Raw genomic sequence first — 25,955 nt, forward strand, 5'->3', positions numbered from 1 at the left:
TGTTTGAGGAAAATGGATTTTGGGTGGGTTCCTGGAGGAGAGGCGGTTTTGATTGTTGAATGGTGATTTGACTGTGATAGCCCTTTGTGACGAGGGAGAGTTTGTTGGTTACGAAGTGGTGTTTTGGTCATAATGAGGGTGAGGTGCAGTGACTGACCGACCTTTTGTTTCTCTTTCTTGTTATGGTTTTTTTAGTGTTTTGTTTTTGTAAAATAATTTTAAATTTTTTAAAAATATTGTTTGATATCCAATCCCAAACGAACCGTTCGTGTAAGCAAAAGGTGAGGTTTATTTGTGATTTGGAGTTCCCTTCTCTTTTTTTTTTTTTAATGGAATGTACCCATCCATGAAAAGAGAGGAAAATGATGAGAGAGAATCTCTCATATACCACGTAAATCATTCTTTTCAATTTGGAGAGAGAAAGTGGGAAGGAAAACTTACTAAAATGACATTTGTAAATTATTTTCTACTATTTATTTTTTCTTTTCATCTTGCTTTCATTCCCCACCATCGTCCAAATAAGCGGATTAAAAAACAAACATCTTCAGCCCCCTTTCTTTCTTGGCCCAATTTTTTCCTCCCAAACATGGTGCGAGAGTGAGTAGGATTTTTCAAATTTATGATTTTGCCCTTCTTGGCATATGAGTGTGTCAGTGTGGCTTGGAGCAACTCTTTTGTTGACACAAACCAAACCATTCGAAATCTCAGATAAATGTAACATGCTGAAAAAGCTGAAGAGGAAAAAATGGAAATTCCTGTCAGCGACAGGAACTCGGCACAGGTCCATCATGGCGAGCCTCCAAGGGTTCCAATCGATCCAGCAGGTAGCAAATATAGAGTGATAAGGGCATCTTCAAAACGCACTTGATTTTATTTTCTGTGTGTACGACCCGGAGTTTCCCATTTGTGTAAATCTCGGACTCCGTTCCTCTGCGATACTGCACTTGGACAAATTTCGTTGGCATTTTGTTTGAAATTGTTGCTTTCGATGTTTTATTTTTCCTTTATGTCATTCGCAAATGAAGCCAGAGGGAATCTATTTTTTGTGTTTCAGAGGATGACAAAAGGAGTAGATGCTAAAACGAGCCTCGGGGTAGGGGAACAGACCTTAGATCAACAAGTTAGCGCAAAAATAAAGGTATAGCTTACAAGTAATGGATTCATGGCTGGCATTGGATTTAGTCGTCTGTATGCCTTCTTGCCTCCAGAAGCTCATCTCGGGTTTGAAATCCTTCTTCTAGACCATTTATATAGAGCTAATTCTAGACCAAGAAACATCAGAAGAAAAGTCCTGTAGAACTTCGAAGAGTAGGGTATTTTAAACTTTTCAAGGAAGCCTTGACATTTTATCTGAAGTCGAAAACCTTTTCCCGTTTGATCAAAGAATTACAAAATCACACAAGGACACCGCTGCCAAACCAGCTCTGCGAGTCGGTCCTGGACGGATAATTTTTGTTCCCCCTTCCTTTTTCACTGGGTAATTTCTTTGAAGTCATAGGTGATAAATGTTTGGATCAATTGGTTCCTGACCAACATGAATCCACTTTCTGTTCAGTTTCACTTTCCACTTCCACACCACTGAAACGTGGTTTTGAAAGTAAAGCATCAGGTTACTGATATCACAAGACAAGATTAGGTGATACAACACATCTTTAGTAGATGGATGTGTTTTCTTTCTCTTTGAAAAGTTTCAAAGAACTATCATCATGCGTCGTCTTAATACGTCTATGATTTCCGTGGAAGGCGCAAAAAAACCTCGCAAGACAAAATTTCTTCATACATGTTCCACCAATCTGTAATCCGTGAATGGCGTGCTTGCATTTCCTGGTCAAATTAAGGTAGATAGGGTAAAAACATACGTTGACTTGCATCCATGGGATTCCGAGACGAGCTTTTTCACTGTTATAGTACTCCTAGGCACAGGAACAAATAAATATATGGCACAGAGTTGCCTGCCAAGACAACAAAATGGAATTGGAGATAACAAGCTACTGACTGAATAATCATATCATTGCTCTGAATAGAACATACAGAAAAATACATGGAATATTATGTCTTTAAATTTACACGAGGCAGCTCCTTGAATGCAGAACCTGTCATTTTATATTATGAACAGTTTGGTAAGAGCATGTACTGGTGATTTGTAAGAGAATCAGATTAGTGTCACCTATCATTATCAGGCTTTATAAAGATATTCATCTACAGTTCCCAACGATGCGTGTGAGAAAAGAACGTCAGTGTACAAAAGGGGATCTTACGCATTCCTTCTCCTGCTAGACTGCTAGCTCATATACTGCAGCAACCACTCCAGTCCCTGTTACTACCATTGTCAAATAATTCGAACTAAATTAACAAGATAATCAAAATCAACACAAAGGGCAGTAGCTTTTAGAAACACAAAAGTAAATGTATCATTAGCAGAAAGAACAGCAGCACCTTCCTAGAAAAGAACCGCTGTTTTAGGAAAAATCTTTATTTCCATACCTTTATGCACTCGTGTAGGTCATTTTCGTTTGTTCTAACATGAACCTATAAAATCGAATTGACTAATCAGAATCTAAGAGTATATTATTTGCAGTTTTCAGGTATGTTACTTGAATTCGGAATCCATATCCCACACGGGTACGGTGTCCAACTTGCATTCCCATGTCACTCGCCTATTTTTTTATGAATCATCTTTCATTTTTCCATGTAATTGGAGTGTCCAACTGTCAAACCCATGCTCAAGTGTCCAACGTCGGACACAGGGTACTCTAGGGCAAAACAAAAGGTCCGAAGCAACATAGGTTTTCAGATATTTCACTGAATTATATCACATCACCAATCATGTCCATAATATATATAAAGTGAAATATGCAACAGTACATTAACAGCCCAAATCGTTCTTTTTTGCTAATCGGGCACAGTTGTATTGCAAATATTTAAACCTCAATAACTCGTCCATAGGATACAATTTCATTGCTTTCTAGAGAAGCGAGAATGACAACGTAGCTGTTGAGGGCCAATGCATAAGTTGCTCATGGTCTGACAGCGCCAGCACTCCCAAGTATCTGGCCCTCTTAATAGCTTTCATGTAGAACCTAATACTCAGCATGGGAAAAGGACAAAATTCTATCAGACATCCTAAACTACAGGTGATATGAAAGAAAACTAATTGGGCTCTCTGCTCATGTCCAAGACAATATACGAATCTTACTACCTGCATCAAGTACAAAGCATGCGAAGAAGGGAAAGGAGTAACCACATGAAGTTGTGGATGGTGGGCAAGAAACATTGGAAGGTAAGGGCCTCCTGCACCAGCCATTCCATGGCCATGCACCACTTTGCATCTGCTGTACATGTTGTTCCCAATGTAGAAATTCTCTTGCCTGACACTGAAATTCCCATAATTAAACGTCAGTGGAACTCTCATCGAACTGCAGAGGGAACTTCAGCTAGATATAATATTATCTTCAGTTTTGAAGTGATAGACTGCTAGCTTTGACAATAAGACAGATTATGTGACCATGGAAAAGAACGAACCGGAGAGTGCTATAGGAAAGTGCTAGTACTAGCAAAATTTATGGTATTAAGTTATAGATCAATCAGTGTGTTGAAGTTAATTTGAGCCTCGATATGGGAGCGGCAAGTTGACAGCAGTTTTCTTTTCCGTTAGCTCAAGAGTCCATCAACAATAACCACACAGCGTTGACTTGTAATCTGTTTTATACGATGATTAACAAGTTGTCCTCTACTAATTTTTATTCAGGCTCCCAGTCAATGTTTAACAATTCCATGTAAATGCAAGCCATTGTGTAAAATACTGAAAGGAAAGGATTGTGCATCTAAGAAAGGCACGGTTCTTAATTTACTCCTTCACCAATCTTAGTGCATCGAGCCAGGGAAATTTACCAGTTATAGGGCTGATTTTCTTCAATTCTGGTGGCCAATGAAAGACAAACTATACCGAAAATTCGAAGGTGTCTTTTGTTCTTGAAGAACCCTTTTGTTAGGAAACGGTCCAGAAGGCTAACTCCAAGAGACATAGTCTCCAGCTCGAACTCTTTTTTTGTCAATTGCTGTTCGATCAAAGCAACGGACACTAATTAAACAAGTGGTCTCCATTTTTCTTTTTAACCTTAGTGATTACCATTTAATTAGAGGAGCATTAGTCACTACTGCGATTAACTATAAAAAACTTACCTCAATAATAATAATAAAAAAAAAAACAGCGAGCTGTCGCAAAATCGCCACGCTACAGCGATTAACTATAAAACTTACCTCAACAATCCAGTGTACAATCTGCGACCGTTGCTGGAAGATGAGATCGTCGCGCTCCGTGGCACAGTACAGTTCAGGGTAGTCGTGCAAAAACATTTGCCTTCTCTCTCCTCTCATTCTCTTCTTCTTCTAAATATAAATTTTAGAATAATATAAATTATATTTTAAAATTTTATTTAATAATTTAAATTATTAGATAAAAATAATTTTTTAATATAATATCAGAACCTTAATAATCTATTGATCATACAAAATTTCACTATCTTTATTTATATAATAAAAAAATAAAATATAAAGTACTGTAAATTTATAAAAGTTTCAAACTTAAAAATTTTTAACTTAAAAATATATATTAAAAAATAATATAAATTATATTTTAAAATTTTATATAATCATTTAAATTATTAAATTAAAATGATTTATTGATATCACTCTAGCAAACTTTAGCTATGAAAACAAATTGAAAGTCTAAAAAATAAATAAATTAAAAAACAAAGCGCACTAAAACACAGCAAAATTTAGCGAAAACAATATATAGTAATTGTTAATTCAAAAACTTACAATGGGCTTCTCTTGATATGATTCGAGGAGTGCTGATGATTTTCGAGTTTCTAGAGGTAAACAATTGCTGCCTAAGCTGGAGGAACAGAGAGGAAATCTGCGAAGGAACTGAATAGCCTACGGACTTCTCAGAAAATCACTTCCAGATTCAAAGAAAATCGACGGTGTATAATAATCAGAGAAATCGAGGTCGTCTGACTAATACTTCTCCGGGAATACCTCAGGTTGCAGCTCCGAGAACGCCGTTTCCTGACAAGACGAGCAATCTGAAATGATGTCGTCCATGTACAACTCCTCCTTACAAGCCAGGTCATCATTTTCCCGGACTCCTCCCAAGCAGTTTGGATTCTTCTGCTGCTCTACAACACACTCATTGACAGAAACTGCATCGTTTTTGGAAATCTCACAGAGCTGTGTCTCTCTGTTAGTCGTCGGTTAATGTGATAAGCAAGACTCCACACCTGAAGCCACAGAAACGGCGTCTTCTTATTTGGTCTCCAAGGAGATTTTCCTCGAATTTTAAATTTTGGTGAGGAGAGGAACAGTTAGAGGCGTAATTGACTTGAATTTCTTTGATACTAATGTTAGACTCCTCCACACAGGAAGACCCGCTCACTTCTACTTCACATGCTCTCCTATCTCTCTCTCTTTGTGCTTGAAGTATGGTCTTGTGATCCTCCGAAACGGTGAGCCTTCGAGCTTTCTCTTCCTGATCAGATTCTATTCAACTGCAACTTTGCTTGAAGCGTGAGAAACTTCATCGCAGAAGTGAAAGCAAGAGGTTGAAATTAACCACAAGAGTTCTTATTGCGAGTGGGATTAACAGAGAGTAAAATTGGTGAGATCTGAGAGCGGACTTGGAATAGACGTTTGCCTCGCTGCTTCTTCATGATGCGCGGTGGTTCTCGCTCGATATTTTGATTCTCTGCTGCTACTCGGTTTGAGCTTCATTTAAAAAAAAAATGAATGGCGTAAGAGAGAGTTTGTTCTTTTCAAATTCTGTTATTATTGGATACTGAAAATGAGATTTGAGAAGGAGAGAGTGAGAGTTTGTTATAGGTACGGTAGGGGAGACTGAGGAGTTGAGGAAGGCGGTTGTGGACGTTGGTGATGGAGTGCGTGGGAGGAGAGCCTTTTTACTGTGGGCCCACAGCTTAGCGCAGGTTCATGGTGCCCGATCAGATCGCGGTTCTCTTTCTGATGAGGATTGATCAGGATTCAGGACCGTTCACATATGCATGATAGGGTGGGTCCAACTTAATTGGCTGTTCACACGTAACCAGGTCTTTCGCTCATGGCTGAGCCCACGTCTCAGGACTCAGGAGTTCTATAACTTATAAAGACGTCGGTTTGCACCAATCCTGTAAACTTGTGCATCTAGTTAATTAAATTGAACCTAACCAGAACACACACATATAACTCCTTTATATTTTACAATTCTTCATGCTCAATAGTTATGTTAAAAATAAACGGTGATTTTTTATATACATTCTCGTTCTTATTAATATATTTAAATATAAAACAACACTATTTAAAATATTTTATTATTTCATCTTGTATGATTATATATTGAGATATTATTATAAAACTATCATCAGTTCTGGAATCAACTTTTATGTATGAAAACTAAGTTTTTTTTAATAATTAAGACGGTTTATTTTTGTATTTCAAAAATATTTTTAAAAAAAATCAAAAAATATATTTTTTAATTTCAAATTAATATTTTGTTGTTGTTTTTATATCATTTTAATTTATTAATATCAAAAAAAAAATTATAAATTTTTTTTATACATTTAGAAGTAAAAAATACTTTAAAAAACAACTATAATTATATTCTCAAACATCATGAAGTGTTAAACAAACCCCTTTTATTATGAAGTGATAAAGATTTTTTTTTTTTTAGCTTTTAAAGATACAATTAATGTTATCATCATGTTCTATGGATTTTTTTTTATGAATATTGTGCTTGATTTTGAACATTATTTAAGACTGAATTGTTCATTTAAAATTTTTTATATCACACGCTGAAGGTTTGTATAAGTATTGAGTATGTTTAGGTTAATCTTGTATAAGTATTGAGTATGTTTAGGTTAATCGAACCTGGACTTAAGTTAATCAGGTGTGTGTGTGTTTTTTATTGTTGGATTTAGGTTTAAAATTCGCTAAAGAGACTAGCCTGGTTTTTAGATTCAAGTACTTGGATAATGATACAGGACTCGTATTAAGGATTGCTAATTACCGATAATGTTTTCGAATGATTTATTATTCTTTGATAATAATTTTTTTCACAGTTAATTTTCTTTTTAGTTTTTGTATTAAAATCCAATTGTATTTTTTTAAAAAATTAATTTAGTTTTTGTTTTATATTAATTTTTTTATTTTAAAAATATTTTAATAACTTGATATCAAAACATCCAATTTAGTTTTTGTATTAAAAAAGTATTATTTTAATATATTTTAAAAAATATTTTATAAATCAACATCCACGTACGGACTTTTATGCTCTTTGATTGCTAAACTTTTAGCATAGATTATGACATGTTTTGATTGCTAAATTTGTTAAAACAACACGGTAGCTTCGAGCAACTCTCATGGCCAAGATAAAGAAAAGAAAAGATTATAACATGGGAGAATTGAAACATTTGATTAGGAAAAGGTGCATCCTGGGATCAGAGTAATGGAGAATCCGCACACAGAGTAGTTATAAGTGGGAATGAAACTTTGGGGACTAAAGGGATCAATAATCTGTTTGACAAAGATACAGGGACTAAATTGTGGTTTACTAAAAAAAGTATACCTTCACCTACCATTCGAAATTGGTACTTGTTAATTTGATGAATTCAGAGAAAAAATCAATATTAAAATCCCATGTGATTCGTCCCAACCTAAGGCAAGGAAAAGGCAGTGAGTTGATTAGTGTATTAGAAAGAAACTAATGGGAATGGCATCTGCAAACAGCGGAGGAAGCGAAGGGATGGAATTGTGCATATTTGATTTGAGAAGAGGACAGCAAGAAGGGCAGGAACTAGACAAGATCTTGTTCTTCTTTCCTGCTGATTTACCCTTTTCAACCCAACTCTCTGTCATCGGACTCAGTGAAGGACTCATCACTTTTACCAGGTTTGGTTTCTTACTAATTAATTACGCCCTATTCCATCTAGAGGCAGACTAAAAATCTCATCAATTACAATAAATAGATAGCTCATCAAGAATTATTATGCAGAATTTTCTCTCCAGAGGCAGCTTGTGAGGTGATAGAAGCAGAGAGGCATTCTCATGTTTTTTACGAGGCAGAGCCCGATATCTGGATGGTCATGGTCTGTGCAATCATGGGTTGTCTCTAAAAACATGGGTTGTTTTCATGTTTGAATGCATTTTGCTTAATCACTTCACTTGGGTGCCTAACCTTGCTGTAGGTAGTGGAGAAAAGTAAGGAAGCAGAAGCAATATGGCGGGTCGAGGCATTGCGAGAGGTTCTCAAGGAAATTCATTCTCTTTTTATGATGTTTTATGGGCCTGTAAGAGAAATGCTTGAGAAAGATCCTAGTGGAGGACAGATTCGAGCTCATCTCTACCCTTTTGTCATGGATTATCTAAGTGGTAAGGCTCTGTGCTATTGTGTAGGCTGGAATTGCAGTAGATCCAACTTTTGTTTTTTTCTTTTTTAATTGTGGTTGGGTGAAAAATATTTCATTGTAAGTCACTAATTGTCAGCATGTCAAAAGAGGTCTCCATTGGATTACTGCTGCTGGGGTAAATGCTAAAGTTGCTGTTTCAAAAGGCTTCCATTGGATTTGAGCTACCAAAGTATTGCTGAAGTTGCCGTATCTCATACCTTACATGTAACTTTTATCTTTGGGACAGATTTCCTTGTCGGGAAGAAAATTCAATTACCATCATTTCGTGATTGTTTGAAGGAATGTGGAACTGTACAGATGCTGACTGTCGGGAGGGAGGCAGCTATTGAGGTTCAGGTTTGTCTCTACAAATACTTTCAGGCGATCATAAACATGAATCTCCTTGACATTTTTCCACAAATGCGCTTGGACCTAGTGGGATTTAACATGCTATTGTAGCCCTGTGGATAAAAATAGATCAAACCTCGTCATAGAAAATGCTGTGATCAACTGTTTCCCTATTGTGTTTTACATATAACACTAACTAGTACCAACGCTTTCCTCTCTAGCTGCCTTTTTGTTGCAAGTGTCCATGGTAGCTCCACTGTTCGTGCTATGTGTATTGCTTTCTGTTTGCTCTACCCTCATTTAATTATATGCTTCAAACTGGAATTTTCTATCATGAAACATCAGAATACAGCAGGATATTACAATTTTCATGTTTCTGACCATTCAACTTTTATTTGTGAGAAGTTCAAGTAAAGCTACACTTACTAAATAAGGAGGAATAAGTGTTGTTTGTGTATCAAAATCATGATAATTTCGAAGTATAATAAAAATGTGTTCAAATATTTAATCGAGTCTTTTCTTTATTCTGAAAAAAAAATACATTTGCGATATTTGTCATTGTTCGTGCAGCTCCAAGGTTCTAGGTGTGACAAATGTTTAACACATGTAGACGTGCATACCCAACAAGTATTGAGTAAACTTTAGAATCAAGCGTGCTTTTATGCTTCCAACCCCTCCATTACTTGATAGGTTGAGAAACACATCATTGTTGGCCTCTCTGTTGAATGATGTTCGCGGTATGAACTCTGATGAATTTGTCTCATATTGGCAGTCACTTGTGAGGGTACTAGAGTCTGGTGCTGGGGCCACACATTGCTATTCACTGATCTTGTTTCAAGACTTGGTTGTGTCCACGACGCTTTCACCTGTATGGTTTGATCTCCAAGGCCCATTTGATCTTTCTAGCTTCTTAATTTATACTACATGCTGCTATTTATACTCTTCAAACCTTATTTGGTTTTCAAGAATTAAATAAATGTCAGTGACAGAATTCTGATGATGATTTTGATCAAATGCTGACAACCTTCATCACGTTATTTTTGCCAGGATGACACCATAAATTTATTTGCGTATGCAGTTCAAAGGTTGTCACCTCGTGCTTTGTCATCTGGAGTAAGTTCATGGTCCTATCTACGCAGAGGAAGTACTCCTTCTCATGTTGTTGTAGGGCCTACCTTTGCCACTGTCTCTGTTTCTGATCAATTCCATCAATTGCATGCTACCTCTCCTAGTCAAGATAACAGTTATCATGTTAAAAGGCCCTTACAGCACAACAGGTGGTCTAAAGGGAAGGATGGTTTTCTGGTCACTGATATTTGGGGAACAGAGACTGGTAGTTTGATTCCTTCCACCCCAACTATTTGGCTTCAGCAGACCGGGGAAAGAATGTATCTCTGTGCTTACCAGTATAAAAGCCTTACCTTAATCCTCCTGGTTCCTTTGTCCTCCATTCTTAATGGGGAGCAAGGTGTCTCCCTGGTCAAGCAGCAGGTTCTTGAAAATGTAAGTGACTACATAGTAATTGAATTGTGTTATTGCTATTGATCTTCTTCTGTCTATTTTCTCCTGTCATCAATATTTTTCATTTTGTTTGTATGTTGCACTTCACCAATCCTGATAGGTTTTTAGCAGGTAGAGAATGTCAGCAGTTTGTATAATATGGTTTTCTCCATGTAACTATATCTGTTGCCATAGATTATTCTTATCTTTATTATCTGCTACATACTCAACAAACAAATGCATAGATTCTACTGATCTCATCTCATTCTGTTTTATGTGCAAAGGTTTAGTGGTGCACATAACCAAAAGTTGCTTTCCAATGTGATTAACAAGAGTTGTTTCATTCGTTCTTGCTGCTCATATCACATCTGAGAATAGGCTCATGTGCACAATTTTGTGAAATCGGAGGAACAAAATTATTTTGTGAAGACACTACATGAGTATCAATTTAACTGTAAATTTGCAGGAAACATATTCTTTTAATACAGGAGAAAGAACTGTTTGAGTCTGCTGTGCATAGATGCATAACATTTTTTTCCTATTCTTTTATGTAGCAATTGTGTAGGTGCCATAATTTGAATAGGAGTGCTTGGTGTTCTATCATGCAAATATCCTGTCTTGGCTGGAAACTAAAATGTGTAATAAGTGAGGATTGAGGGTGTTTCCCTATGCATGTGATTTCTGTCGAAAATTACTTGTCCTACTACACAGACGGTCTTGCAAACATAATATACAAATATCCTGCTAGTTTCATTTCATTGCATTTGTTCATCACATCTGTTGAAAAGAATGCCACAGAAGCACTGATTTATAGAGGATTCACCACCCACAACCAAGCCTCAGCTCAATATGCCCAAGACCCCAAGTGACCTCAGGTTGAGAAACAACTTGATGCTTGTGTCTTGACACTGAAAATCATGTTGAAAATATTCTGAGAAGACTTAGAAGAGTCAATTTGTTAATAACTTACTGGGATGTTGGTATTATATCGAGAAAGAAGAAAGAATGCCTGCCTCATACCCCTCCAAGAGCTGAAACAAAAATATCTACTATGTTCTGGTTAATTCTAATCACAAATATTGTTGCTCAAATCCCTTTGGATGATGTTGGTGAACTAACACTTGATTTTAGTATAGCACCCTTTCTAAGCTCTCACTTAATGAAATAGTTGACGGTCATGTGGAATCCTTCTCATTAACTCTAATTTGTTCATTGTTTATGCTTTTTTTACTGACCTCACCTTTTATTTGAGCTTGCATGAAATTTTGTTTCAAGTGTCAGGATCTCCTGGCTGGGTTTGATTGAAATTCTACTTAATGCTCTCAATTTTAGCCGTCTCATTGAAAAATGACATTGATTTATTGGAGTTATATCATATGCATTTACAAAATGTCATATTATTTCTTGCTGAATGTGTAGGCATCACTTAAGATTTTAAAAGTTGAAGAGAAACTATCAAAAGGATGGGGTGGTGAGAATGCTTATCATGTCAGTGGGTACCGTTATCTACTCATTGATGATGATAGAAATGTATCCAGGGCTTCTCCTCCAGCAAAGGTTACAACCCTAGCAAAGGTAAAGAACCCTTTGTTTTAGCTTCATTGAATAGTACTTATCTGGTTTACATGAGCTGGACATGTCAACTCACTCTGCTCAATTTTTTACTACTTGCCTTTTGAGGTACCATTATAGTGATAAAGCAAATATGTGAAACTTTGGTGCTTAGGTTTTAAAGGAGGAACAGTGTGTACCAAAATGTGCATAACAGAAGGCTGATTACTCTAAAAAAGAGTATTGTGTTGTTCAATGAATTCAAGAATGAGTAAATTTTGATGCACTTAGTTGATTGATGTCTCTGCAAATACGCTGGGCTTATTTATATGAAGGATAATACTGGTTATCTAATATTGCTATAATCTTGGCATTAAAGCTTCATTGTTGTCAAAAGGCTGAACACTGACAAATAACATGCTCAACATGTCCATTGTCCAATGTCTGGGTTCAAGCAGAAAATATATTATTGTGAATTGTTTTTGGTATATGGGTTGTGCAGCAGGATTTGTTTTTTTTACCACTTTCATTTCTGACTGGTAAACAGATGAATAAGCTGGGATCGTTTGAGTCTTTGGTCAATATCTTACCAATTAATCAAATAAGTGAAAAACGAAAAGATGAGAAAATCAAGTTGTCAAGTAATTGTCTGCCTGAAGCTAGTAGCAGTAGTATCTGCATCGCCCTGCAGTGCTTCTGCTCATATAGTAAAGTTGTCTTTGTCCCATAGCTACAGACCTTGTTTTTAAAAACTTCATATCTTATTGGAGTAGTTCAGAAGCAGAACCAAGAAAAAAAAAACCAACGAAACGAAATAAGAATTGGTGAATATCTTGATAGAATCAGATCTGAGCTAATAGCTTAAAACTAACTGAAATTAATAATGTTAACTGGATAGTATGTCAAGTCAACGGTTAACTAATAGTGCTTAATGCCAATTGAGAGTTACTTCTAGTTCCTTACACAATATTAATCATATATGAGATATCTGTCTTCAAACTTTGGTTGGTCAATCAAAAGAATGCTAAGTCGTGGCACTTGGTGGCTTTATTTAGAAGTTTGACATTGTTTTATTAATTGAGGGAGCTGTTGATGTTGAATTTTTTTTCATGTTGTATTACCACAGGAATCGTTGCTTGCCATGAGTAAGCTTAGAGAAGAGGTAGATTTGGAGAAGAGTAGATCAAAATGGGATAATGCAGATCGTGACAAAGATTTGGAAATATGCATTAGAGCGAAAAACAATGCTTGGGTTATTGCTCGTACTACTAGAGGGAAGGAGCTTTATATGGTTCTGGAAAGGGCCAATGAAACACTTCTTTATGCTTCTGATGCCTTTGAGAGGTTCAGCGACAGGTAGCCCATTTTTTAAAGTGATTGCATTATCATCATCATTTATATTTTATCTCAACATCACCTTTAGCACTGGAACTAGTCTGATGAGCATATAACTCCCAGCATTACCATTATTAGTGTTTTCTTTTTCATTATATAACTTTGAGGGCCAAAGCAAAAAACTAAAAATTAAAAATAAATGGTTGAAAGAAGTAGTATTGTGGACTAGTTTGGAGTCCAATTAATGTCTCACAACTTGACTTGATTTGCTGAATCTATCCTCTGGCTAAATAGCAGCAGTTGTGTTCCTACATGCTCTTAATGTTTAACTATCTATCCTTGGCTAAATAATTGACTTTCCTTTTCCTTTTCTATGTCAGGAAGAACATATTTGGATAATACATTTATCTTTATTTATTAGCTGATGATTTGCAGATTTATTTCACCTGTTTCTAAATTTCAGATTTTTCTGTGGTATTTATTTATTTGTGATTTATGCAGGTATTGTGGTGGCGCTTTTTCTTTGGATTAGGGAAAATGTGCTGGCTGTATATTTATCTATTATCACATAATTAGAAAGAGTGATGAATGTACGAGCACCACCGATTGTTTTGTTTCTTCCATCTCTGCTTCTCATGTAAAGGACCCTTTGTATTTTCTTAACAACTGGGTTCAAAACAGAAAATTGTATCCGCTGTCTGTATAATGCTATGGCAAATCCATACATTTTGATATTAGGATTCGATCATCATCTATTCAGGGTGCCTTTGCTAGCTAGTTCTGGAGCAGTGGCTCTGGGAGGTCAGCTCATCCATGTAATAATTCTTGCTGAAATAAAAGTTGATATTGTTGGTCACCGCTTGCTTGGTGTGCGTTTCTTGTTGCGTTAATCAAAATACTAATATCGGGCAAGTCTCATATTCTATCCCCACGCATGCCTCGAAGGAAGTAATCCAAGGAATTGGCGAAAAGAGGGAAGGCAAGAAATCCAGCAGTCGTGAGACGCTAGCAGGATGGAAGCGGCGCCGCCTCAATACTCCTCTCTAGGGCAAATTTGTCAGGGGCTTAAATCTAAGGCCCCCCTTGTTAAATTCCCCACGATGGAGTGACCGATTTGGGTTTAAATCGCACATGCTAAATCCCCAACCCCACACCCACTAGGGACTCCATTGCCTTCGGTAATGCCCACAAAAAACGAAATTGGGATACGTAACTTTGGGTTTGAGTTAGGCTGAGCTAAGTAGGAGATAGGGGTTGGGCCAAAATGGTTATAAAACTGAAGAATTTGAGCTGGGTCCAATCGTGGCTCAAAAACCCATTACACGACAAAATGACTAGCTAGGTTTTTGTGGTGACAGTCGCCAAACTTAACATCATCTACGCTATATCATCACCTCACTCATTACTGGTACTGCTCAGATATGCATTCTCGCTTGTCCGTCAAAGCTAAATTAGATCATGTATGATGAACATCTTTTTTGCTTGCTGTTCTTTGTTTCTTTTTCTGTGATGGGAAGAGGCGATGAAGCTTCTTGATTTTGCTATTGTTTTGATAATAGATTATTGATGTCTCTAATGATGATAAAAAAACTTTCGTTCTTCTGACAATTTACAACCATGTGGAAGTATTTTATGGAGACCTGAACTGAAGGGACATCTTCTTCTTCTTCTTCTTCTTTTGTATTTCACACGTATTGATATTCTTAAAACCAGCATTCGATAATGTTTTTGTTGCCTCTAATGATGATGCTTATTATACTTTCGTTGTTCCGAGACTTTCCGTGCGGAAATATTTTTGGAGACCTGAACTGAAGAGGCTTAATTCTGATTGTTGTCTTGAAACTATTTTGAATTCAAAATGTTTCTGATTTTATCCTGGATCGTAGAAGTTTCCGTTTGAATTTGCCTCTGTATAGACTTTAATCTTGCTTCAAGCAGAGATTTTGATGTTTTATACGTGATTAGAAACTCTGATCTGTAATTTTTTTCATCAAATTATCATTTTTTGATCAGGTTCACATCACCGAGGTTTATGTTGTTGACATTCCGTGTTCTGTATCTTTTTTATTAGTATCATATATTATATTACTGCTCCTTGGTAGTACTCTTTTCTTTCCATTTATTCCCGATCAAAATCTTGTCATAAGGGACTTTAGGTTCTGTTTTCCCCCCCATTGAAGTACGTTTGGTTAACAAGCTGTCTTTTGCTTTGTTTAAATTCTATTTGGAGTCCTTTTTTTTTCGAAGTAGCTTATATGAAGTGATGTTGTTACAGCACGTGAACCCAACCCTGCTTGCCAGAAGATGGATTTCTTACAGCTGCCTCATTCAAGTTGGTATGTTTTTCATGTCCTTGTTGAGGGTTTTAAGTGTTCAGTTTGTTATTGTTTTCGACAATGAAGATCTTTATAATATCTCTAATGATGTGCATGTTAAAACGTTCGTTCTCCTGAGCAAACTAATGCTGAAAAATTGCGGAGACCTGAGCTGGAGAGTTGTAAAAACGATCTTCGATGTCCATTTTGTTTAGTTTATAACTTTGTTTGTTCATATTTTGTGCATCGGTGAGAGACATGGAGGTTGTCTTTCAAAAGTCAAAATGTAAAACAGAAACATATAATAAGATGTGACTTTATTTTCCAGTGTAGTAACATACAACTTGTGTTGAATCACTTTTATTTGATGGCTTTTTTGCATGATGGAATTGCACCATTTGGTACTGGATAAGAGTGCATTCAGTATCATTTGCTATATAAACAGTCTCTAGAATTTTGCCATTGGTGGTTTCGCTTCTACTTCCATGGGGAAGTGATAAACCCTACTGTCCCGACAATGCTACTCAAACATTTATGATATGAACATTTCCTTTAACTGTGAATGTTCAATATTATGATTTTTTTTCTGGATGTAGTTGATCTATTTCACTTTTATTGTTAATCTGTCTCGGCTCTATATTAGACTTGGGCTGAAAGGTGGCCATTGAAGAGGTTGATTAAAGTGTCCCACCTTTGTTCAAGATGAGGTACTGATTAATCTCTTCTTTTTTTCTCTTTTTAACTAATTTTTCGTGTATCATTGAATTCATTGTTAAACAAGTTTATTTCCTTAAATGCTGACCACTGTTTGCTTTCTTATTTTCTCTTTCTAGCCAGCCAATGGAGGAAGATGTGAGTTTATTTTGCACTCCACGTTCTTGTTCTACTTTTTTGTGTGGTTGTATTGCATCATAACACATAAACATATATCTTCGATCAGGCACCAATGTGTTGACAAGTTGAACAGCTGCTCCTCTATCGTATCATGGTCATGAGCAGCATCAACAAAAGGCCAAATTCACTTTTCAAATCCCGACAAACCTTGAAGGTCCAGTCCCAGAGCATGATGATCTGCAAAATTGCACCCCTGATTTATATTATCCAGAATCACAAGATACCGTAACCTTGTTACTAGCATAATTTTTACGTTCTGGTCTCTCTTTTTCTAGGTGATGAAAGAAAAATGCTTGGTTTCCTTTTACTTGAGTTGATTCTATACTATCTTAAAATTAGCTGTTGTACCACACAAAACCAAAATTACTGAAACGAAGGTCTATAATTACATGTATACTGGTTTAAGCTAGGATTGGAGAAGCCAGGTCCAAGAAGAGCACTACAGATAGTGCACTAACTATCGTAGAAGTTTCCCTCATTCCATGCATGTTCATTCCAAGAGCTCAAGATGCTGTGGTTGCTAATCTTCGGCTATGCCAAGGGTTACTTCACTGGTAATAAACCCTTTAGTAGTGCTTTGCGAACTGCCGCCCTTATCGATGTCATTGCTTCTGCTGCAGCATTTGGTATGGCTAAGGCTGTCCACCCATAATTCTCCTAGTTCCTATCATGTAATCCCAACAATTCAAATAATTGCACCAGTTTTTTCCCCTGCCTAAGATGTTTGAATACGTTTCAATATCATTTCAGCTTTGGTAAGTTTTTGCTCACAATTGAGTTGCTTCTTGATGCATCCAAAAATCCTTCTTGTTATCGGAGTCGAGCTCTGCCTGAGACGTGTCTTGTTTCATCAAAATCTTGGAAATGCTCGTTTGCCCCTTGTTCTCCCCAACATTCAAACCTTGTTGCTCCATCAAAAACAACTATTACTCCAATGTTCATTCTTATACCCTGATATACCACATCATTTGCAGGTGGGACTTTAGCCAAGGAATGAAAGTTTTGATTTACTCCATTCAAACCTTGTTGCTCCATCAAAACTCATTTGGATTACAATATATAACCAAAAGGATGGCTCAATCACAGTACCAACCTACGCATGGCTCAGCGTATCAGTGCGGCAATGCCTGTATATATATATAATCGAATGCTTATACCATCTTAGAATACCGAATCTATTAAGTAACAATATGCATCGACTGTATAGCATTGTTGAAGTTTACAATATATAATGTGTGACGTCATTTTCAATGGAACAAAACACTGCATGCAATTGGTCACAGTAGGTGCGGAGAAGACATGCTCCGGCGCCACAAATCTGTCAATCAACATATAAAGAAGAATCAGCATATAGGAATTAAACATTGAACTTGCTGATATGAACATGACAATCATAAATACTATGGAAGACAATGCACTCTCAAGTAATAAATGGCGTCTATTGTAGATAACAATTTTTTCTTGGAAATGCATTCTGAAGAAGAAGAGGCTAGGGAGAACCAACTTACTTTGTCTAGTTAAAATTACCTATCCAATATCCATACAACTTTCTATGTAGTTTTCCATTGTACGGTATGTTAGTGGTTTGTCTCAGAAGCCAAAAGACCCATCTGCTTAGTTAGAATTTCCAAGTTCCGAGGCTTCTCGAAGTGAGGACCTTCATCAGTAGCTTGGTTTTCCAAGTTATGATACTTCTCCATTTGTTCAATTAAATTTTCAAAATCTTGAGATCTGTCCAGCTGTGTTCCTGGAACTGCTGTTCCTGTATCAGTTTCAGCATCAGTGGGCTCTTCATAATCTGTTTCGGAATCTTTAATGTTTGCAACAAAAGGATTGGCTAAAAGCAGCTGCTCCCAAGCACCATCATCTGCTAATTCTGGTAGAACGAATGGGGCGTGATTTTCAAAACCCAAATTTTCATCCATAAGCAGCTCCGTGAATTCTGAACTCAAAAAAAAATCTTTCATCCCATCCGAAGATGGGTTAGATTCTCGTGGATTTTCTGGACCAATCGGTGGTGCATGCATGGGCTCAAATGTCTCATCCACTGGTGGCTGGTACTTTACTATCATCCCCTCAGAAGCCAATGGGTCAGCATCATCTGCAACCTGTTCCACAATGCTTCCTGGCTCAGCCATCCGCCAATTATTTTCCTTTTTGTGTAGCAGCTGAGCTAGAAACCCTGGGCTTTTTTGCATTGCCATCACTAAGAAAGACAGCATCTGCTGCTGATTCTTTTCCATTCCCTGAAGCCGATCCCTCAAAAGGAGCAACTTATTGTCTGCAGTTTCCTGGTGCTGGCTGAGCTTAACCAACTCCTGCGTCAGTGCAATTTTACCTGTCTTTAGGTTCTCAACTTCCTTCCAGAGACCCGCATTTTCAACACTTTCATGGTGTTCAACGGAGTTGTCCTGCTGCTGCACTAATTTTCGATTGTCTGTGCCCTGTGAATTTTTCCTCCTGCTGATATTCTTTAACAAATGTTTCTGCCCTCTGATAAATCCATCATTTGCAAATTCCCAATGATCTGTATCAATCTTTCTAAATCCCTGAAAGAAGTTCATAATTATTAAATTCTTGAATAAAGCAAGTTATTTCGGATTTAACACATGCACCCACTGCGGGGCATGGGAGGATGGGGGATGGGGGCAGGATTTACATGTATAGCAACTGAACTACGCTATTCTCTACCATAAACATTGGTTGCACTGCACAATTATGTCACAAGAAATGATATCCCAAAGTTACACACAATTTCTAAACACCCTCAAGCTTCTTATACACGCTATGCACATTGATTCCTCAAAGAGAAATTTTCAGAAACCATTTTACAAGGCCACAAGCCCAAAAATATCCTAACTTCTTACAAAATATCAAACAAGATGGATGAAAAAGGAAAAACTCTGGGAACATTGGTCAATTTTTACTTTACTTCCTGTTTCATATAGTTCAAAATCGTTATGAAATCGCTTGGATAAAAAAATCTGTAGACATACATAAGTTTAATTTTTGTCATTCTCATAGGAGCAGATGAAGGCTAGTTAGCATATTTTAAATCGGTTTACAAGCATAACTGTTACATATGAAAAGATAATGCAATACAATATTTTAGCAAGATTCATTTTCAAATAATTCATTCAAAGAACAAATTAGCAACTATGTAATTCTGAACCTCTGTGTCCACTCTCTTTGTTTCTTAACTTGGTCAGATTTGAACCCAAAGAAAATGGAAGTAGAATTGTCACAATGCTGTACTCAAGAAAGGGGAAATGGTACGCATTTATGCGAGGAAGAACAGCAATCAATTGGAATCATTCCTCTTTTACATGTGCACAGTTTGCCACCAAATCGCTGCTTTAAAGATGCACAGAGGACACCTAGGGAATGGTGATAGCTGTAACAACATCAGTCTTAAGTCTTAACTTTAATCTATCGCCACTTGGACATTTATAACTCAGGTTAATGAGTCTATACACTGAAATTCTAACTGGAGAGGAGTTAATTGGCTCCTGTTTTTTCCATCGCATCATTTCCTCCAACACTGGATGCCCACCCAAGCACATGAGAAAGAAAAAAAGAAGCACAAAAAGAATTGCTTGTAAAGGACGACCTTCATAAAAAACATATGATGAGTAATGTATCCGGAAAAACACAAAGGGCAGGCTATGAAATTTGTGACGGCAATCTTTCAAGATAGATGGCATGCAACAAGTAATGTGTAAGATCTTTATCGATCTTATTGACCACACATCCCTAGAAATTACTTCACTGCCACATGGGGACAGCCTTAGTTATATCCCCTCTCTATGTACATGTATGTCAATATTCTAGGACGACAGTCTTCAAACACAGAACCAGCAAGCTAATAGCAATTAAGAAACTATATCTTGGTACTATTTACCATTATTAAGAATCTAAAGTGTTGCAACGGACAATTTCACATTGTATTTCAACAATCTAGAAATACACATACAAGAATATCATCTACTTTCAATTCAAAGATCAAAATGCAACATAGAACAGAAACTATCGTTTGTAACAAGTTCAAACTGCTTTGAAAACTCAAACGATTCTTCGTGTCACCGACGAGAAACTAACCCAGAATTTAAAATTATTCTTCAAATTAATTTTTTATATTCAAGAAATTTCCAACATCCACTTAGAATCAATCAAAACCCCACAATTAAAATCCAATGACAGAGCCTAAACAAGAAAGAACCAAGCGAGAGAAAAGCAGCCCATTAAAGAATACAAAGAAAGAGAGCAAGAGAGAAAGATAAGAGAGAACTTGCGTAGATATTGAGCTGTCTGACAAAACTAGAAGAATTGCTGTGCTTGAAGTACTTGGGCAACAAGTGGACACAGAATTCAGTCATGTCCCATATGACAAAGCTGTCATTGGTTTGGCTCCATGAGATTATCGAATTTGTTGACTCATCACCTACCATTTCATAGCATTTCTTCAAGAAAGGAGCCACCCCACTATCGCTTGATTTCACCATTACTGAAAAACACCAACAGATTTCCTCTTCTTGGGTTCTGCAGAAGACTTCCTCTTCTCTTTGGATGCAGAAGTCAAGATATATATCTATCTAAGACACGAGTCCACTCCAGGGGATGAGAAGGCAAGGACAACAAGGGTATGAAGGGAATATTATATGGATGGTTGTACGGAGTGGGGGATTCCGATAGGATTCTGTAGTGCGCTTCTTGTCTGTCTTGATAAGTTTTGTAGAGGTTTTCTGTCCTACGGTTCGGGGGCCAGGGTTCGTCTGCAGTGAGATAGTTCTGAGTTCGTGGCTAGTTAATGTTTGACGTCTGCTTGTTGAATTGTTTTGGTTCCTTGATCTTTTCTTCTTTTTTCTCCCTTCTTTATTCTTTTCCTTCATAGTCCATGGAAGCAACTAGCAAGGAAATTCCTTCACAAATAATAATAATAATAATAATAATAATAATAATCACCGAGCCTTCTGGCCAAGCGACATATGCAAAGTTTTCTTACTTATGTTACCTGAGTTCGAGATTTAGTATGCATGTTTGTCATTCTCGTGGTGTCTTATCTGTTTACTGGGCTTGTAAGGTGTTCAGTGGATCCAGGGATTAGTTGTAATACGCGTAAGCTGGTCCGAATACCTCGGGTTACCAATAATAATAATAATAATAATAATAATAATAATAAAGAATGAATGAAAGGGTGAGTGAGTTTTGAACTTGAACATTCCTCGTGATTGAGTTGGAGAACCCATCAATCAATCCATTACATAAAAATAAAAGATTTTTTTTACAAACATATATGATTTTTTTGTGAGAACAAAATAAAAGAAAATTTTGTTTTGATGGAAAAAAAATTTTTATCACCTTGCTGATATGACCTTTTTCTTTACATGTAGGTATTCATAGGCTGAACTTTTCAATTTAAAATTTGTTTGATTTTGTATTTTAAAATTTTTTAAAAAAATTAATTTTTTTTCTTTGTTTTAAGTTATGTTTTTGTATTTTTAGATTATTTTAATGTGATGATATTAAAAATAAATTTTTAAAAATTAAAAAAATATATATTATTTTGATACATTTCTGAGCAAAAATATATTTTAAAAAAGAACCGCTACAACACTTTTAAACATTACTCAATATTGTTGAGTTATAAATATAGAATTGATGTTAAAATGGATGTATAAAAGAAATACATTGTTTTGAGAATTACAAGATAAAAAAAATATTATTATTATATAAAAAATCATTAAGATTTATAAAAAAAAACACTTATATTAAAAAAAAGGTTCGATTTGCAATCGTTTGATTACATGTTGTATTGAGAAAAAAATAATTAAGAAATGACATATAAAGATACACATTGAAAAATATGTATTCATTGATATTATTAAACACGTGTAAGTGCCAGAGAGCATCTTAATAATTGCACATATGATTTAAAAATATTAACCCATTCTATCTCCTTAGCATAAAAAAATAATATAGACAAGGAAACTTTAGGGAGCTATAGATGTGATGGGCTTCTAAACTAAACCTAACTCAACGGTGATTAATCTTTCATCTAAGGCCGCTAGCTAAAAAGGGTGGGCCTCTTTATCACCTTGCCGGGTTTGGTTAGGGCTTGCCTAAGCCCACCATTCATTTGGTATGGGCTCGGCTTGGGTCTTAGGAGACATAAAGAAGGAGAGCTTACATTCTTCCCTTCAAACTCTCATCATCTCTTGTAACTTTCTTACAGAAACATATACAGTCTCGTAGGTTCCCCATTTACATCAGTGCTTAACTTAAACATCGTAAAGTTTCTTGAACCTGTAAAAAAACTTGTTTCATAGATACTCAAAAGGCCGAAATTCAGGAACCTTTAATAACTCAATTGCAAAGCCAGTAATCATACATGGAAAGGCTTATAATTCTCTTGAAAAAATTTCAACTTCATCGTCAAACAGGACCGGTGGCTGGCCACAACGTTGGTGGTCGATCGGTGTAAAACATGTTTTTTCGAAAGAGATTCATCATCTCCTTGCTTGTAAGAGTAATTTATTTTGATAGGAATCCTCTTTGCTCTAATATCTCTCATCAATTACTGAAAAATATGTAGTATATATATATATGAAACTAGTGCATTTCCTGGAGAGCATGAACACCTCAAGGAGCTACGAGAAGCAACAGCTAAGAAATATAGCAGCTTGCTAGTAAAAAGTCTGGGTGAAACTTCATACTTTTATTTTCGAGGTAAGATCATCGTATGCAAATGGAGCAATTAGTTATACAGTAATTTTCATTACGATGAGAATATTATTATATATTTTAGAGTGATTATGGTTTGTGCTATAGATAACAGCAATAGACACAAATCGAGAAGCTTATGAATTTGGATTGCCATTCATTCAAAAGGCTGGAGTGGAAGATAAAATCAAATTCATTCAATCAGATGCCACCTCAGTTTTAAGTGAAATGCTCACCAAGGCAAGCTTTTCAACTTTTCTTTCTTTTTCCTAATTCATGGGCTAGTTTAACTAATTTTCACTTTTATTTCAGGACAAACAAGCAGCCAGAATTTGACTCTGCATTCGTTGATGCTGACAGGTCCATCTACAAGAATTATCATGAGCAATTACTTAAACTGGTTAAAATTGGAGGGATTGTTGCTTATGACAACACGTTGTGGTTTGGCCTCGTTGCAAAAAAAAGAGCATGGGGAGCCAGAGCATAAGAAGAATTCCACGATGGATATCAAGGAATTCAATAAACAGCTAAGTTCCGACCCCCGTGTGGAGATTTCTCAAGTTTCCACTGGTGATGGCGTTACATTTTGCAGGCGACTTTACTGAAAATTTATCTCAAGCAGATCTGGGTCGGTTGTTTGATGCTGTTGTGGGTTGATTAATAGTTAAGGTTTCTTTGGTCGGTGTCCATTACGGCATCGACCTAAGTTGTAGGTTCTGTGGATCGGCAATTCTGCCAGTGTCCCGCGCCTATCATGTTAGTTTGAGTCTCTAAGCCATCTGCTGTGGTGTGTTCGAATAGTCTTCGTCGTGATCTCTGCTATATCTGTCTGTCAGTGTTTCTTTGTTATTGATCAAGGCTATTTGTGTTGTCTGTGTCTACGTATAAAGTGGTAAGAGTCTTGTTAGTGTTATTTTTTTAAATATTTTTTATTTAGAATTATATTAAAATAAGATTTTTTTATTTTAATATTATAATATTAAAATAATTTAAAAACACTAAAAAATAATAATTTAATTTAAAAAAAATAAAAGAATTGAAATTTTTTAAAAAATATTTTTAAAATACAAAAATGAATAGTAAAAATAGGATTGAGATAGCTCTCTTTTACCTACTTTTTTGTTTTTCCTGCACTTGAGCGTGGACTATTTTTAGGAAACGGCTGTCTGTTGTCAGCCAATCACTCCCTTTTTTCTTGGCCTGTCGACAAAAAAAAAAATTTTCCTTTTTTTTTTATATATGTAAATAACATATAAATTTTAAAATTATATATATATATATATATATATATATATATTACATAATCACAATTATGCAATTTTATTCATCGGAGAAAAATGAATGCTTAATTTTCTTTCAAATGTTTTTCAATTTCACTTAAATTTACTGTAGATCTCTCTCCTAAATAATGGTTTATGTCACTCGATCACCAAATAATTTGTGCAGCTTTATCATTTTAGTTTCGGTCGAAGCTAAAGTAAAATGACATATAATTATGGATAGCAAATTAGATGTTGTGTTGGGTGTTCGGCCCATTAGTGACCATAGCATAAATGATTAATAAAGTTAATAGGTAAAGGGATTAAGATGAAATAGAAAGAAGTTTGGACCATGAAGTGTGGCGGTGAAACAAAAGATAAGGAAATTATTGACTGCAAAATACATTTTGTATTTTTTTTTGCTTCTCCTATGCTTCGCATATATAAGAAATAATTTATCCCTTTCTTTCTTGTACCCTGCTACCGACACCATGGGAGAGCTACCGACACCATGGGAGAGCTACCGACATCATGGGAGAGCGAGAGAGAGATGTACAATAAATTGAAGTGAAATTTAAAATTTTTTGAAAAAAAAAATATATATATATATATATATATAGCTCCGGGACCATTTCCTCTTCGCTCCCCCTCCGGCCAAATTTTAAAATTAATATGTTATTTATATAGAGGAAAAAAGAGGGAAAAAAAGGAAAAAGAAATTTTTTTTTGTCGACAAGCCAGGAAAATTTATAAACGAAGCACGTTTCTACAAGTGATAGGTTGCAGGTAGTGATTGACTGACAAGAGACAGCACTTTCCTAAAATGAGCCATGGGAGAGCGAGAGAGTGACACGATAGCAAGTGCTTCTTTGAAATTAAGGTTGAATATATTTTATATTAAAATTTATCTTTTAAGAGTTTTTATATCGTTTCGACGTTTAGAAGTTAAAAACAAATTTTTTTTTAAAAAAATATTATTTTAATATATTTTTAAATAAAAATATATTATATTTTTAAATATTTTAAATAAATAAAAAAATCTTACATTTTATATTATATTTTTATGTAACGATAATTCTTTTAAATTGCATTTGTAATCTATGCACACTTAAAACTTAAATTTTTGAGAAATATTTAATCAGCAGAGAAATAATTTTAATTTTTTAAAAGGGTTGAGCTATTACCCCTTTTAATTTTAAAATATTATAAGTGTTAAAGAATCATTTTAACTCAATAACTTAAACTATTAAATGAAATTTTAAAATATAATTTATATTATTCTTTAACTATAATTATTGTGTTATTGAAGGAAAATATTCTTGATTATAATACTCAATCGAATGAAATATTCTTGATTGCAATCTATGCAACAAACTTCAATTTACGGTCAATTTACTAGTCTATTTTTTATTACTTTCTGCGTATCTAACCCAATAGATATAATACTCGATCGAATCTCACATTCCATCCAGATTTGAACTTTGGAATATGATCTTGTTACAACTTTGGAACATGTTCTGAGCATGCGGGCATTTTAGTTTTGAGCTAGTGTTTTTATTCGATAACGTGTAGTGTAGTGTATTTTTTAAAAGATT

At 35.6% G+C, this 25,955-nt stretch overlaps 3 protein-coding genes, 1 long non-coding RNA gene, 3 other non-coding genes and 1 pseudogene across 14 annotated transcripts; 6 read left to right on the forward strand and 2 right to left on the reverse strand.

Annotated features, from left to right (window-relative positions):
• Nucleotides 1-2,866: 2,866 nt before the first annotated feature.
• On the reverse strand, nucleotides 2,867-4,406 carry LOC133704198 (cyclin-SDS-like). The gene is made up of 3 exons (XM_062128979.1): nucleotides 4,261-4,406; nucleotides 3,892-4,058; nucleotides 2,867-3,374 (listed from the first exon to the last, which is right to left on the reverse strand). The coding sequence occupies exons 1-3, from the start codon at nucleotides 4,375-4,377 to the stop codon at nucleotides 2,966-2,968; spliced, it is 693 nt and encodes a 230-aa protein (XP_061984963.1). The 5' UTR covers nucleotides 4,378-4,406; the 3' UTR covers nucleotides 2,867-2,965.
• A 3,212-nt stretch (nucleotides 4,407-7,618) lies between these two features.
• Nucleotides 7,619-14,028, forward strand: LOC133705684 (vacuolar fusion protein CCZ1 homolog B-like). 2 transcript variants are annotated; one of them, XM_062131026.1, is made up of 10 exons: nucleotides 7,619-7,941; nucleotides 8,045-8,138; nucleotides 8,238-8,421; nucleotides 8,536-8,574; nucleotides 8,686-8,795; nucleotides 9,559-9,654; nucleotides 9,834-10,289; nucleotides 11,706-11,861; nucleotides 12,964-13,193; nucleotides 13,674-14,028. In XM_062131026.1, the coding sequence occupies exons 1-10, from the start codon at nucleotides 7,757-7,759 to the stop codon at nucleotides 13,702-13,704; spliced, it is 1,581 nt and encodes a 526-aa protein (XP_061987010.1). In that variant the 5' UTR covers nucleotides 7,619-7,756; the 3' UTR covers nucleotides 13,705-14,028. The 2 variants fall into 2 exon arrangements, with proteins under 2 accessions (XP_061987010.1, XP_061987011.1); XM_062131027.1 differs by lacking the exon at nucleotides 8,536-8,574 and having other exon boundaries at nucleotides 7,631-7,941.
• Nucleotides 14,029-14,434: 406 nt separating this feature from the next.
• LOC133705423 (uncharacterized) lies at nucleotides 14,435-17,100 on the forward strand. Of its 5 annotated transcripts, none has more exons than XR_009844268.1 (5): nucleotides 14,435-14,632; nucleotides 15,448-15,508; nucleotides 15,627-16,194; nucleotides 16,321-16,339; nucleotides 16,428-17,100. It is a non-coding gene; the product is annotated as an uncharacterized LOC133705423 (long non-coding RNA). The 5 variants fall into 5 exon arrangements; XR_009844265.1 differs by having other exon boundaries at nucleotides 14,456-14,580; nucleotides 16,131-16,194; XR_009844264.1 differs by having other exon boundaries at nucleotides 14,477-14,632; nucleotides 16,131-16,194.
• On the forward strand, nucleotides 14,741-14,827 carry LOC133706098 (small nucleolar RNA Z159/U59). Its single transcript, XR_009844442.1, has one exon. It is a non-coding gene; the product is annotated as a small nucleolar RNA Z159/U59 (small nucleolar RNA).
• Nucleotides 14,906-14,990, forward strand: LOC133706099 (small nucleolar RNA Z159/U59). The gene has a single exon (XR_009844443.1). It is a non-coding gene; the product is annotated as a small nucleolar RNA Z159/U59 (small nucleolar RNA).
• Nucleotides 15,586-15,669, forward strand: LOC133706100 (small nucleolar RNA Z159/U59). The gene has a single exon (XR_009844444.1). It is a non-coding gene; the product is annotated as a small nucleolar RNA Z159/U59 (small nucleolar RNA).
• Nucleotides 17,101-17,540: 440 nt separating the features above from the next.
• LOC133705422 (heat stress transcription factor A-8-like) lies at nucleotides 17,541-21,242 on the reverse strand. Of its 3 annotated transcripts, none has more exons than XM_062130611.1 (3): nucleotides 20,827-21,242; nucleotides 17,890-18,930; nucleotides 17,541-17,699 (listed from the first exon to the last, which is right to left on the reverse strand). In XM_062130611.1, the coding sequence occupies exons 1-2, from the start codon at nucleotides 20,881-20,883 to the stop codon at nucleotides 17,959-17,961; spliced, it is 1,029 nt and encodes a 342-aa protein (XP_061986595.1). In that variant the 5' UTR covers nucleotides 20,884-21,242; the 3' UTR covers nucleotides 17,541-17,699; nucleotides 17,890-17,958. The 3 variants fall into 3 exon arrangements, with proteins under 3 accessions (XP_061986595.1, XP_061986594.1, XP_061986593.1); XM_062130610.1 differs by having other exon boundaries at nucleotides 17,909-18,930; nucleotides 20,674-21,242; XM_062130609.1 differs by having other exon boundaries at nucleotides 20,674-21,242.
• A 1,527-nt stretch (nucleotides 21,243-22,769) lies between these two features.
• On the forward strand, nucleotides 22,770-23,976 carry LOC133705254 (caffeoyl-CoA O-methyltransferase-like; annotated as a pseudogene).
• Nucleotides 23,977-25,955: the final 1,979 nt, after the last annotated feature.

This window comes from Populus nigra, chromosome 10 (genome assembly GCF_951802175.1).
Source record: "Populus nigra chromosome 10, ddPopNigr1.1, whole genome shotgun sequence".
Lineage (NCBI taxonomy): Eukaryota > Viridiplantae > Streptophyta > Magnoliopsida > Malpighiales > Salicaceae > Populus > Populus nigra.